Below are 13,625 nucleotides of genomic sequence, written 5' to 3' on the forward strand. Positions count from 1 at the left end.
CCTTGATGTTCTAATCTCAACAGGTGGCTACCATCATACACCGATCCTGAAGAGGAAACATTTTGGTCAGATGTGACTAAGGATAATGGAGTCACTGGGTAGTTCACTAAATCACGATAAGTAACTGTGGCAAGCCACGATACTCACTCTCATGTAATTCTGTTGTATTTTGTTTTGTTTTTACCAGGTTTAAGTGTTCATGGAAAAATATGAACATTGGAATATTTTGCAGATGGACTTGTGGACTAAGAGTCCAACCACCCTGTGAAATAGGAAATTTTCAAGACTTAGAAGCTGTTGCATCATTGTTGCTAAATTGCTTATGGGTTGTGAGGAACACTCAAATATTAGTAATTTTTAAACTGGAATTTTTTTTAGAACAGTTTTAGATTTGTAGAAAAATTGAAAAGATAGTACCTTCTCTCTACCTCCCTCATCCAGTCTCCCCTGTTGTGAACATCTTGGATTAGTGCAGTACGTTTGTTAAATTAATGAGCCAATATTGATATAGTATTAACTAGCTTATATAAGTCTTTGTTTATTCAGATTTGTTTAGTTTTTATCTGATGTCTTTGTCTGTTCCATAGTCTCATCCAGGACATGACGTTTATTTGTCATATCTTCTTAGGCTCTTTTTGGCTGTGATAATTTCTAAGACTTTCCTTGTGTTTGACAGCCTTGACAGTTTTGAGGAGTCCTTGTCAAGTATTTTGTAGGAGGTCCCTCTATTGGAATTTGCCTTATGTTTTTATCACAATAAAACTGGGCTTGTGGCTTTGGGGAAGAAGATCACAAAAACAGAGTGTCACATCACATCATAAAAAGGATACACTATCGATGTCATTTCTCACTGTTGATATTGACCTTTATCACCAGGCTGAGCTAGTGCTTGTCAGGTTTCTCCTGTGTCCAGTTATTCATTATTCCTCAGAGGGCACTCAAATATGTTGTCTAAATGTCATTTTTTCCTATTTCACAGATCCTTTGACTAACAACTAACTAATCAAACCTATAGCTCCACTTGCTTCTTATTTATTTGTAACATTTTTACCTTATAACAAAGGGAAGATTCAAATGTATTAAATGATTTTATTCATAGTGTTACAAGCTAACTTAGCTGAGCTTATATTTATGGTTTTCTGAGGTAGACTTGTAATGATTTTTCTTTGTGTAATTAAAAACTCTCTCACTGTCCATTTCTTCATCTCCTTATAATATTGAGAGATAAACCATGAGAGGACATAGGGCCATATTTTTCAAAGCTATTTACAATACAGGCATCAAACTTCCTTCCCAGACAAGTTGGAGGGCTGTGATGGGGAGAGTAGTCTTTGAACATTGACCTTTGAATACTGAATGTTGAGTATCTAACAACTATTATAATTTCAAAGTAGGGAAGAGTATAAATATGTTAAGATATATGCAACAACTGTAATGTAATACAGAGCTATCTAACTTCTGTGATAACTTCACAGGTTCTTTAATGACCACTGTTATTCATGGTCCATATTTACAATGAAGTTTTTCTGTATTATTTAAAGAGATTATTTTATTTATCTTGTTATAGAAGACAAAGACATATAAAAGAGAAAACTCATGAATATCAAGCATATAAATTATAAAGCTAATAGCTTAGGAGATATTGGCACAATGACTCGTGTTGAATGGAGACAGGAGAGTGACTTGTGAAACACAGGAAGAGCTGATAAGGTGTGTTGAATATAGGCAGTAAATAAAATAGCAGCCTGCCAAAGATTGATGTAATTAATCAAAAATATGTTGGAACAGAGAAGAGTATCGCTTCAAGTGGAAAGGGATGGAAAGGCAAGTTTATAATCATGCCGCCTCTAGACTGACAGCTCTGTCGTCCCTAAATCAACCACCCATTGGTGACATAAAATGTCCCTTGGGGTGCCTGGGTGGCTCAGTCAGTTGGCCATCTGATTCTTGATTTCAGCTCAGGTCATGATCTTGGGGTTGTGGGAGTGAGCCCCACGTCAGGTTCTGCATCTGGGCATGGGACCTGCTTGAGATTCTCTCTCTCTCCCTCTTCCCCTCCCTGCTTGCTCACTTTCTCTCTCTCTTTCTCTCTCTCTCTCTCTCTCTCTCTCTCAAAAAAGTATTGTCCCTTTATGGATGGCCCCATCACTCTACCCAAGAAAAACCCTTAAAATCCATGGCTGTTCAACTGGCTATTTGGCAAGCTAGAGTCATGGCCAGGTGTGCTTGCATCTGTCCAATAGAGAAAGTATATGTTATTAGCTTCAGGTACCTTCTGTCTGTGGGCTCAGCCACCACACGGGTCCTTGTAAGAACACTGCAGTGGGGATGTCTGAGGCACAAGAGAGACTGGACATATAAACATCAGGTGAACCAAGGTTCTTAAGTACATTAACTTATCCCGTTTCTCTCCCCTTATTTCTATCTATATATTTTAAATGGATTTGATAAACTGTATTTCAAGCACCTTATTTTGAGCCTCCCTATTCTAGGACTTTTGGAATAACTTGCCTGGTAGACAACCTGAAGGTGACCATGTCACAGGGTGATTTCCCACATTACAACATGTATAATAGAAGGAAACACTAAATTTCATTAACGTTTGGTGCAAATAATGGCATAATTTTTCTGCATGCAAGTTCACAGACCTCTGTCTTTGGATCCCAGTTTAAGGACTCCGGCCCTAATGCAAGCTATATTGCCTGCTGGGAAGCCAGTGGTTGCCTTCATTACAGATTTTTTAAAGAGTATTTTTGATCAGATAACTACTGTAAATGAGGAAAAGATAGCATGACCTTTTCATGTCAAATGGGAATTTTATCTGTTTGAGAGGCTGCCTCATTATACATCAGGAGGCCCTTCTGACGTTCAAAAGACAAAATTATGGTGACCTAGAGGTCAGGTTTCTAGACAACAGACTTTATTGGGATAGTAGAAATAGAGGAGATAAATCTGGTCCCTATTAATTCCCCAGCATGTCCTGAGACATGTGCCGTATGCCCCCAGACCTAGGATGTCATGGTGTTTCCTAATTACTTGAAATTTCCTCTGGGTCCTAACCCAGGGTCTATGAAATAACCCTGATGTCTCCAAGTCAATTAAATCTCTGTTTTGCCTTGGGAAATTCTCTTAACCTCACTGATATTCAGACCTTGCATTTATAAAATGAGAGATTTGGCATTTTTCATATTCTAGAAGCTGAGCTTTTATACTCCAAAGAGCTGTGATTACATTTGTGACAAAGTTAAATTGCAAGGCAGCAGTGGGCATTCTTACCAGAAAAAGGCAGAACACTTACTTAATGAGAATTTTATTTCTGGTCCAGGAAATTTCAGGCTGGGGATAGGATTCCACTGCACACATGAACGTAGCCACTTCTTCAACTAAGGCATCCACTGTTTCTAGAGGAGTAGTGATGACAGGAGCTACAAGAAAAAGAGAAATCAGATGAGAACCTTCTAGAATACTGTTCACTAATCCTCTGTGGCCACCCAACACATATCAATGTGAAGGGAAGTGTGACTTCAGGGAATCAGAAAGGAAAGAGGTCTTAACAACTGTTTAAAAACAATTTTTTCCAAATTTCATAATAATATACGTCCATATGGACACAGTGCTAGAGCCCACTGAGTGCTTTGAAAAGGGAGCTCCTGCATACGAAAGACTTTACAGTTTAAGCTTACCCAGATTTACAAAGGAATCAGATCTGCATGTTAGTAGATGAGAAAAAGACTCAATACATAAAAAAGACAAAAAAAAAAAAACCCCACAAATAACAAATGGGCAAGGATCCAAGCAGAATTTCTTCAACAATTTTATATGAATTTCATTTGTGTTGGAGACACAAGCATGTGAAAAGATGGTCAATATCATTAGCCATTAAGGAAATGCAAACCAAAACCACAATTAGATCCACTCCACATTCACAACAAATCTTGGCGAGGATGTGGAAAAATTAGAACTTTTGTGCATTGCTAGTGGGAATGTAAAATGGTGCAGCCGCCGTTGAAAACAGTATGGTAGTTCCTCAAAAAAATTAAGCCTAGGATTACCATATGATCCAACGGTTCTACTGCTGGGTATATACCCCAAACTATTATAGGAGGGACTCAGATACTTACACAACTGTGTTCATAGCAGTGTTATTCATAAGCTAAATGGTCGAAGCAACCCAAGTGTCAGAAAAAGATTAAAGGGTCAACAAAATTGATATATCTACACAATGGAATATTATTTGACAATAAAAAGGAATGAAGTACCAGTATATACCACAACATGGATAGACCTTGGAAATAATAAGCTAAATGAAAGAAGCCAATCACAAGCACAATATATTGTATGATCCCATTTAGAAATGCCCACATGGGCCAATCTGTAGTCAGAAAATGCATTAGTGACTGCCTCGGACTGGGACAGAGGGTGGAGGGATCGGGGGTGATCAATGGCTAAAGGACACAGGATTTCTTTTAGGTGTAATGAACATTTCCTAAGCTTGATTTTGATGATAAATGCACAGCTCTGTGAATTGTATACTTTAAATGGGTGAAGTGCGTGGTATGTGAGTTATATCCCAAAGCTGGTTTTGTTTTTTGTTTTTGTGTTTTATTATTGTTTTGTTTGTGTGTGTATGTACCTCTGTGTGCGCATGTGTGTGTGTTTGTTTATTCTACAAAAAGAGAGACAACAAGAGGAGAAGCTGTGACACGGTGCCTTCTTTCCTCCTGCCCCCCCCCCTATGAAATGAGGGTCACTTGGATTATAAAAGTTTGGAGGATAAAGAATTTAAGAAGGATGAGAAGTTATTGGTAGTAGGATACACCCTTCTTTAATGCTTAAGGAAACCTATGAATACACCAAAGCAAACGAGGTGGGGTCCTGGGCATCTCACGGGCTGGATGGTGTGGGCCAGTGCCCACACTTGTATTTGGGTGAGTCTAGAAATCTACCGCATTGCATAATCTTATTTAAAATAATTATCGGGCAGCCCGGGTGGCCCAGCGGTTTAGCACCGCATTCAACCCAGGGTGTGATCCTGGAGACCTGGGATCGAGTCCCATGTCAGGCTCCCTGCATGGAGCCTATTTCTCCTTCTGCCTCTCTCTCTCTCTCTCTCTGTCTCTCATGAATAAATAAATAAAATCTTTAAAAATATAATAATTATCATCATTACTATAGTGTTATTATTTATCAGAGATCTATTTACTGTTTTCCATGTAGCAAGCACCAGGTTGACTAGAAGGAACAAGATGTGTAAAACCCATCTCTGCTACAATCTAGGTAATGAGGATGGGTAGATACATAAAATGATCAGCTATAATAGTTGTGCCTGCTATCCTGACATAATTATTACTAGTGCTTTCTGTACTCTGCAAGTACCTGACTTTGGATGATAAATTTATATGTTTGCTTTTGTTAAAATGCAAGGCACACAGGACAGCCAAGTAAGTAGTGTGAACCATATTTTAGATGCAGGGTAGAGGGTGATAGCCTCATGAAACACCTGGAACAAACTGGCACATTGGCCATGAAACATGCATCCGCTGTCTAAATGAACCTTATTTTTTCAGTAAACTCAGAGACACAGGGATCCCTGGGTGGCGCAGTGGTTTGGCGCCTGCCTTTGGCCCAGGGCGCGATCCTGGAGACCCGGGATCGAATCCCACGTCGGGCTCCCGGTGCATGGAGCCTGCTTCTCCCTCTGCCTGTGTCTCTGCCTCTCTCTCTCTCTCTCTGTGACTATCATAAATAAAAAAAAAAAAAAAACAAAAAACAAAAAACAAAAAAAAACTCAGAGACACATTTGTGGGCTGAGAATAAGGGAACATGGTACCTTGGGAGCATCCCACTTAGCCCACATCTTCCTCCTTAATGTTGTTCTTTTCTTAAGATCCAGTTAAAGCAGCATCTCCTCTCAATTTTCCAGACTTGCTAGACAGAGCCAAATGCCCTTTTCCTTAACCTTAGCTCATGCTGTAAATGTCATTCTCATAGCACTTGTCACACAGACGCTGTTAGGATGATTGGTTTATGTCTTTTTCCCATTACTCAATTATAAAAAACCTTGAACTTTGGAGCCAGGGACCATGTCTTACACCTTCTTCTATCCCTAACACTGGCACATTGACTGATGTGATGTTTAAATGAACTGTGTTTCTGAGGCCTTTAGGAAAGGCATATACTTTTTAAAAGGTTGAAAGAGAATAGCTGAAATAAAAAACCAGAATTTGTAGGTGAAATGTCAGCTTTTCTACATAGGTGTTAAGGCTCCCATGGATAAAATAAGCTACCAGTTGTATAGGAATAGAGATGTTAAGAAATAAAAACAGTGATATTATATTAAGCTTGTGGGATGCGGATGATGATGGGCCCCAAACTGAATTAATAATACTGAATGCTTCCATTGTTTGAAAGGAAGGACCATTAAGCAGCCAGACAGTGGGAGGTGCTAGCACAGGGCTTGAGTTTAAATCCTTGTTCCATCGCTTCCAATCCACCAACTCACCCAGCTAGTGTCTCGGCATCGTCAGCTGTAGATGGAGATGATAATAAAACCACCACAGAGGCTTGTCAGGAGGACTCATTAAACGAATATAGGTGAAGCATTTAAAATTGTCCTTTGCCCATATGGAACACTGTGTGTTATTTGATTTGGTAATTTAGAAAAGAGAGCCTGAAGAGCTCAGTTGTTCTGCTGGTCTCTGGATGACTTGCAAACTTATTATTAATATTTACTTCTGGGAATCTATCCCAAGGAAATAATCTCAAGGTGGAAAGGCACATAGATGACTTTTCACTGTGCAAAACAGATTAATTGTACTAAATTGTACTAATTGTGCTGCAGTGGAACGAAGTTCCAGCACACGGTTCTGCTTTCTGACTGTGGTCTGCTGGTGCTGGCTAGTATTGGCTTGCTAGATAGAGCCAAGTGTTAAGTTTTCAACAATTTTGTGAGACAGTTGTTAAATAGAGCCACTAGTAAAAATTAAATTATATAAATTTAGGTGACAGTTGGTGGCTCCACTGGTGGCGAGTGTAGCGTAACGTATAGGAAAGTTGAATCACTATGTTGTACACCAGAAACTAACACTAACATTGCGTGTTAACAAGACCCACGTTAACAAATTAAAATAAAATAATAATAATTAAATAAATCATGTCAAAGAGTATTAATCCTCAAAATTTATTACTTCCTAATTATTTTACTATCTATGCTCTTGGAGTAATTTACAGTCAATGTATCTGTGCAGTAGAAATAGTATATAAAGGCATGCTACTGCCCATCTCTTCCCAATTCAATATTCATCGTTAGCTTGAAATTGGGTGTGGTTGGAGTATTTACAGTACAGAAATCAACAAATACAACAAATGAGGGCCTTTTTTTTTGTATCAGAGAGGTAGATATTAAACATGTATCAGCAACTCTTATCTAAACAGGACATTATTTACACAGTCACTGGAAATGGTATGTTAGAGTACAGATAATATAGAATATGCTCATGCGTTCATGTTGAGTAGAAATGGCAGGTAGCAGAATCTTATAAACAGTTTTTTATGATACCTAGGGAAAAATGGAAAGAAAATATACCAACATGTTAACAGTCTTGGAAGTCAGGATGACTTTTTCTATTTTAAGCTTTTCTATATTTTGTATTTTCAAAATCATTCTTCATGGCCATGTATTACAAGAAAATAAACTTGAGTCATCAGCTTCTTCTCACTTGATACTTTCAAAGTGACAAAGGTAACGGACATACTATTAATGTTTTTACAAACTGTTGAGAGACCAGTTAGGATGAAGGAAGTAATGTTATAATGTCCTGACGCTTATGGAGACATACATGAGGTGTTATGAAGAAATTTATTAGATTAACACCTTCCCATCATGTACAGTGGCACGGCAGTCTTGTCTTGTGTTTGACTCTATTTAAAAATAATTTTAGGAACGCCTGGGTGGCTTAGTGGTTGAGCATCTACCTACGGGTCAGGGCATGATCCTGGAGTCTTGGGATTGAGTCCCATATCAGGCTCCCTGTGGGGAACCTGCTTTTCCCTCTGCCTGTGTATCTGCCTCTCTCTCTCTCTGTGTTTCTCATGAATAAATAAATAAAATATTTTAAAAAATAATTTTAGCATCCAAAATTAAGAACCTGCCACGGGCCATGCATTATACTTTTTATTCATTATCTCATTTACCACAACAAACATAAAGGCAGATACTATATTCTCACTCGCAGATAAGGAATGGAGGCTAAGAATGGTTAAATAACTTGCCTAAACATAATGGAAGTATGAAGTGTTAGAACTGAATGTCAAAGTGAAGGTTGGTTTAAAGTTTCTCTTTTAACTCTAAGCTATTCTATGTCTTCAACATAATACTAGTTACAGACAGAGGCGAAGAATAAGGTTTACATTAATATTAACTTATATAGGCAGGATATAGTTGGTTAAGTTCACTTTGCCTATCTTTCAAATTTTGAAAATTATCCAAACAAATCCACTTTCAAATCGTGACAAAATCACATTGTTGTATTTAATGATATTTGTTGACTCAGCAGGTTGTCTCATGTTTACTTTCATTCTCTTATCCAGCTTTCATCTCAGCTGGAGTTTGTTTAAACTAGGGCACTACTTCTTCCCTCAATCCAAGGACCACATGAATAACAAATACATGAAAATGAGCACAACACTTCCTGTGCCCAAAGAGTAGCTTAACTTGAAGGACATGACATTACCCTTTTATGGGCTCTACCGCATGGCCATTGACGTGCCAGCTTCTGATTGAATAGTTGTTGATTAACACGACCAAATGACTGAAAAAACCAAGAAGCCAAGTGTATTTGCTTCTTTCTGTTTTAATAAAATTAGAGCTCAGATGTATTCATGTTTTTTTTTCTAACATCATAAATACAGTATTGTTTTTTCAGTATGAAAAAACACTCTGGTGCTAGAAATTTTTTCAGATTCCCCAAAGAAAGAGGATATTCAGTATTGCTCATCATTTGGCTTCGCTTAGAAACTGACACATTCATTCTCCTGTTGATATAATAAAATGTAAGTTCTTTGATTATGATGCCTTTGGAGTTTGTAAACTTCATCAATAATCTCAATCACTTATTAATGCTGTATCATTCATTCTTTGTTACAGAACACACTTTTGGTCTTTGCCTTCGAGACTGGTGTGGGGCATAGGCCGGTAGCCTGTTAGAATCTCTGAAATTGCCTCTCCTGAGGGAATTTGGTTAAGACATTTGGGTTAAGACATGGTCTCACAGAGACCCATCTAAAATGGGCATGTTACCCAAGAGTGAACATGTATTTCCCCAATCACTGACAGTCCTTGTCACGGTACATAGCATTATACGTTGAGCACTAGTGTGCACTTCTTCGTTTTACAAGGAAACAGAGGCTAATGGAGACCATGTGCTGTCCCTAAAGACACACGGAAAGACATTAGAGACTAGGAAAAGGAACTCGATCTTAACATTCTCTTCCAGGCTTTAAATGTCCTCACTTCACTGCCTTCGCTATTCAGCCTTGACTGCCCGGCACGCTGCCATATAATCTCAGCTCCCATACTCTCTAGTCCTTTAGCTGCGCTGACCCTGGGAAGCACCAACCTTGAACTAATCCAGCCAGCTGTCCTTGCTGCCCCTATGTGCTAATGGTATTGTTAGATGCAGTGAAATGGTGGTGTAAATCAAGGCCACGACAAAGTCTCACTCCCCAACCCCAGCTGGGTTCCTCAGCACGACCCATGTCGTTCTTCTGCATTCTCTGGTCTGCTCCTTTGCTGACTTTCCTGAATAGGGCCACATCCTTTGGGGCCGGTCCTCACCCCTCTCTTGTCCCTTTCCCCCACACCTTAAGTCCTATTTCACTGAGACGTTGCCTCCTGCTCTGGAAATGTGGCAGAAATCTTGACATTTCTGCTCCTTCTTTCTGTTCTTTAAGGTCAATAATATTTAAAGCAACTGTGTTTCCCCAAACACGCAATGAGTTGCTCTTTCAATGCACGTCAATATTCATCCAGGACTCGGTGTCCCGGATTTCAATGACAGCTGTGCCTGCTCTGACTTAGTCATATGTTGAATCTGTGAATCCTATCTTTGTATACGTACGATTTAGAAGAGGAAGTTACTCAAATATATCTGAAGAGAAATCACTTAGACTCAGAAACTTCTAGGGATGGGGGCAAATGGAATAATTTAGAAAGTGGAGTTCGGACAGGAGTTCTTTGTACGTATTAAACAAACTTAGTGCTGCTTACCTGAACTCCTATACTCCTACAGATTTTAACTCCCACTGCAGACTTCATACTCCTTGATAAAGCACTAAATATTATGGAAGTGTGTGGTTTGGATGCGTATTCAATGAAACGTTGATTACTTTCATATATGAATGTTTGTAAATCTCTCCTACTTAGGGGTTATGATATGAGCTCATCGCTGAAAGTATCACTAGTCATAATGAGTCAGAACGAGTGTCTTTTCCCCTTGTCTTTGAACATTAGGAATCTCAAACTAAAATGAAAACAACAAACTATTAATGCTACAAAGTCTGTTATTAATTTTATTGAGGAAATGATATGTGGACAGTTAGAAAAGAACCCACTAAATACTCTTGCACTATTTAAAATCTGTCAGTCTATTTCATAACACAGTATTGTGGAGATTCCTTGATCCGTTCATGATAAAGGACTTAGGACAAAGGTATTCATCTAAAAAATTCTTTTTATTCTCTGTCAAGAACAGAGAAAATAACTATGAGATAGTTTGTGTGGAATATCTTTATTACTTTTAGTAGTATTAAAATAACAGCATATTTTGAGGGGTTTTGTGCCGATATATTCCATGAACTCTAAGGACTGTGTTTTTATGAAAATGTCTATTCTCAGAGCTGGTGTGTGTAATTAATGGATGTTTATTCTACTAGGCCTGGTGTTCTTGGCTAAGGTTGGTGTTAAGTTCATACTAGCTTATATTTTACCATAAATAGAGTGGACTGGGCAAAAATATTCTTTTAAAATTTTCATTTTACAAGAAATTATAGCAGTAAACAAACAAAGTTGGATTGACAACCTGATCATTTTATTTAAAAGCCAAGATGTTTGGCTTTATTATCCTTATGTCACCCTATTTTGAATTTTTCAAAAGAGAGATAGTGTGCATTTGAATTAATGGCCTTACCTATAAAGTTTGGGAACTATAAATCATTTCTTTCTAGAATATAAATTAGAAGTTGTTTATATAGAGGGGTGGATTTTGGGTTTTTTTTCTAATGCACCAAATCCTGATGTTAACCATCAAAATCAGTTGTTTTGCTCTCCATGCAATTTAGTAAATTGAATTTTAGTAAATTTTAGCATTTAACCATGTTGTTTTTATGTAACTTAGTGGTTTAGAATAGCGCAAATAAGACTTCTCATAATCCATAAGTGTGAACATTCAGGTGCCATCTTCCCGGACATCCGTTGTATGACCAGGAAGTATTAAAATAATCTGAAGCCAATGTTAAGTCTTTCTGTCTATTATTAGCTGTTTGAAAAGATCTAGACTCTTCTTTATCTGGAGATACCCTAAAGTATTAGTTGGCAATTAAACGTTTAGGTCACATCTGAAGATATCACTCTGCCCAATGTAAGATAGAAAAGGAAAACAAAACAACATAAAACTGTGAAATCAGATTGTTTGTGAGGAAAGCTGTATCTTATTAGCAGTCTTGCCCGTGTGACTCCCGAAATTCTAGCGAACCACAAAATCTCCAGCTACATTTCCCACCTACATACAGATACTACCTTCACTTATCTACACAACACAAACGTGTTCGGTTCTTTGGGAAGGTAACGTAAAGGGAAAAAATAATTAATTCCAAGTGTCATAAAACACAGAACTCTTTTTTACTCTACTACATTTAATCCGAAGACTCTTTAATTGATATCATTCCATCTTGGGTCTTTAAAAACATTTCAAAGAAACCCTCAGTCACTTTGCAAATCACATATTTTCCTGTCTTTCTTCCTGATTTCAAATATGCCAGCCTCAGTTTCATAATACACTGGCCAGAAACCATATCACTGTGGACATTCTTGCTGCGGCAACAGGTGTCTGTCAGTTTCTTAAGTTCCTTTCCTTTCCCTGAGGTGGTGTTATTTCCGGTACATTCCAAAGGCTCTGAAAAAAAACTTTCACAGTCTCTTGCCAAGCCCAGTCATGCCTCCAACCTCAACGTTCTTGAGAACCCATTGTCTTCAGCCTTTGATTATATAGGCAAATCGTGCGAGTCCCTCTGTAATTCCGTTTTTTAGGACCTAAAATACTTACTAAAATTTTTGCAAAACTGAAACTGAAAATAGAAATGATTTTGGTTCAGAAGCAAACACTGTGGACATCTGGGAGTAGGGTTGATTATATTCCCGGCAACCCCAACGTGAAAAGGTTTTCATCATCTGTTTAGACCACCCTGAAGTTTGACACACACATAAACAGCCCGGACCTTGATAACTTGCAGTCTACCTGCTGACGTTTCCCTCCAAGCCAGAGCTCCGCATGCACATTGTGCAGCTCAACTTTGTATTGTGGAACTTAAGCGGGGGAGGGATACGGGTAGAAATGAGCCCATCAATCAGATGCTTATTTATACAGTTTTCTCCCTCTCCGTACATTGCACCCCTACTTCACCAAGTAAAACTCAGGCCCCCGGAATACAAAGCAGTCGTGATCAGAGCACTCACACGCACACACACACATGCACTTAGAACTGTGACAAGGCAACATGAAGACAAGATTCCTGAAACAAACCTTTTGGAAGTTTCTCAGTCCCGCTGAAGGCAACCAAAGTAAGGATATGTACCAGTGGAATGTTGACCAGCTCTCTCATGATTAATCCAGGCTCAGGCAGGAGAAAGTTCCTTCTGGACAATGCAAGGAAAATGCGCCCACAGTTTACATTTTAAAGCATACTTTGATACAAAAGGGTTGTCTGCTAATGACTGTTTGTGTCAGCAGCTCCACAGGCTCTAAGTATAATCAGGAATTCTCCGACTTGGCTGTAGTGATGGACACGGCCAGCTGGTGAGTATCCACTTAGGCCAGTAATGCAAGTGTAGTGCTGGAGGAACAAGGGAAAGAAAATCCCTTTAGAATCCCTTTTAAGACAGTGGCAGAAGGACAATACCAGATGCCTTTGCAACCATCACCGTGTTCCCTGAGGTGTAGGCTTCCTGATCTGATTCAGTTCCCCACCTCTCCGCCCTCCTGCCAGAACCTGGGTCTATCTAATCGGGCTCCTCCCCATGTCTCACCCCACCGCCTACTTCCAGCCCGCTCCCCATTCCTACACGTGGTACCAACTCCGTATTCCTGGATTTCTTCCCCTCCATTGATGCCGACTCATCTAAGGCGATCCCAGGCTCCTTTCCAGACATTCACCTTCTCGGCACGATGGCGATAGCATCCTGTCTGTCCTCGCCTAGGGCTTGCTATCCTCTAACCTCTCAGATGAACCCTCCTGCTCAAGAGCCTCCCGTGGCTCCTCACCACATAAAAACCTACTCAGACCTTTCTAATTCGACCAAGGAGGCCTTGCCCGATGCTGCCCATCTCCTTCGCCTCACCTGTTACAGTCCA

The 13,625-nt window shown here is 39.1% G+C and overlaps 1 protein-coding gene across 1 annotated transcript in view; it reads right to left on the reverse strand.

Annotated features, from left to right (window-relative positions):
• MUSK (muscle associated receptor tyrosine kinase) overlaps window positions 1-13,273 on the reverse strand; it is a 90,573-nt gene extending 77,300 nt beyond the window's left edge. The window contains exons 1-2 of the mRNA XM_072731763.1: window positions 12,798-13,273; window positions 3,299-3,425 (exon numbers count right to left, since the gene is read on the reverse strand). Coding sequence (XP_072587864.1) covers window positions 3,299-3,425; window positions 12,798-12,876 — 206 coding nt within the window. The 5' untranslated portion in view covers window positions 12,877-13,273. The remainder of the gene's footprint in view (window positions 1-3,298; window positions 3,426-12,797) is intronic.
• Window positions 13,274-13,625: the final 352 nt, after the last annotated feature.

Source organism: Vulpes vulpes, chromosome 12, assembly GCF_048418805.1.
Source record: "Vulpes vulpes isolate BD-2025 chromosome 12, VulVul3, whole genome shotgun sequence".
Taxonomy (NCBI): Eukaryota; Metazoa; Chordata; class Mammalia; order Carnivora; family Canidae; genus Vulpes; species Vulpes vulpes.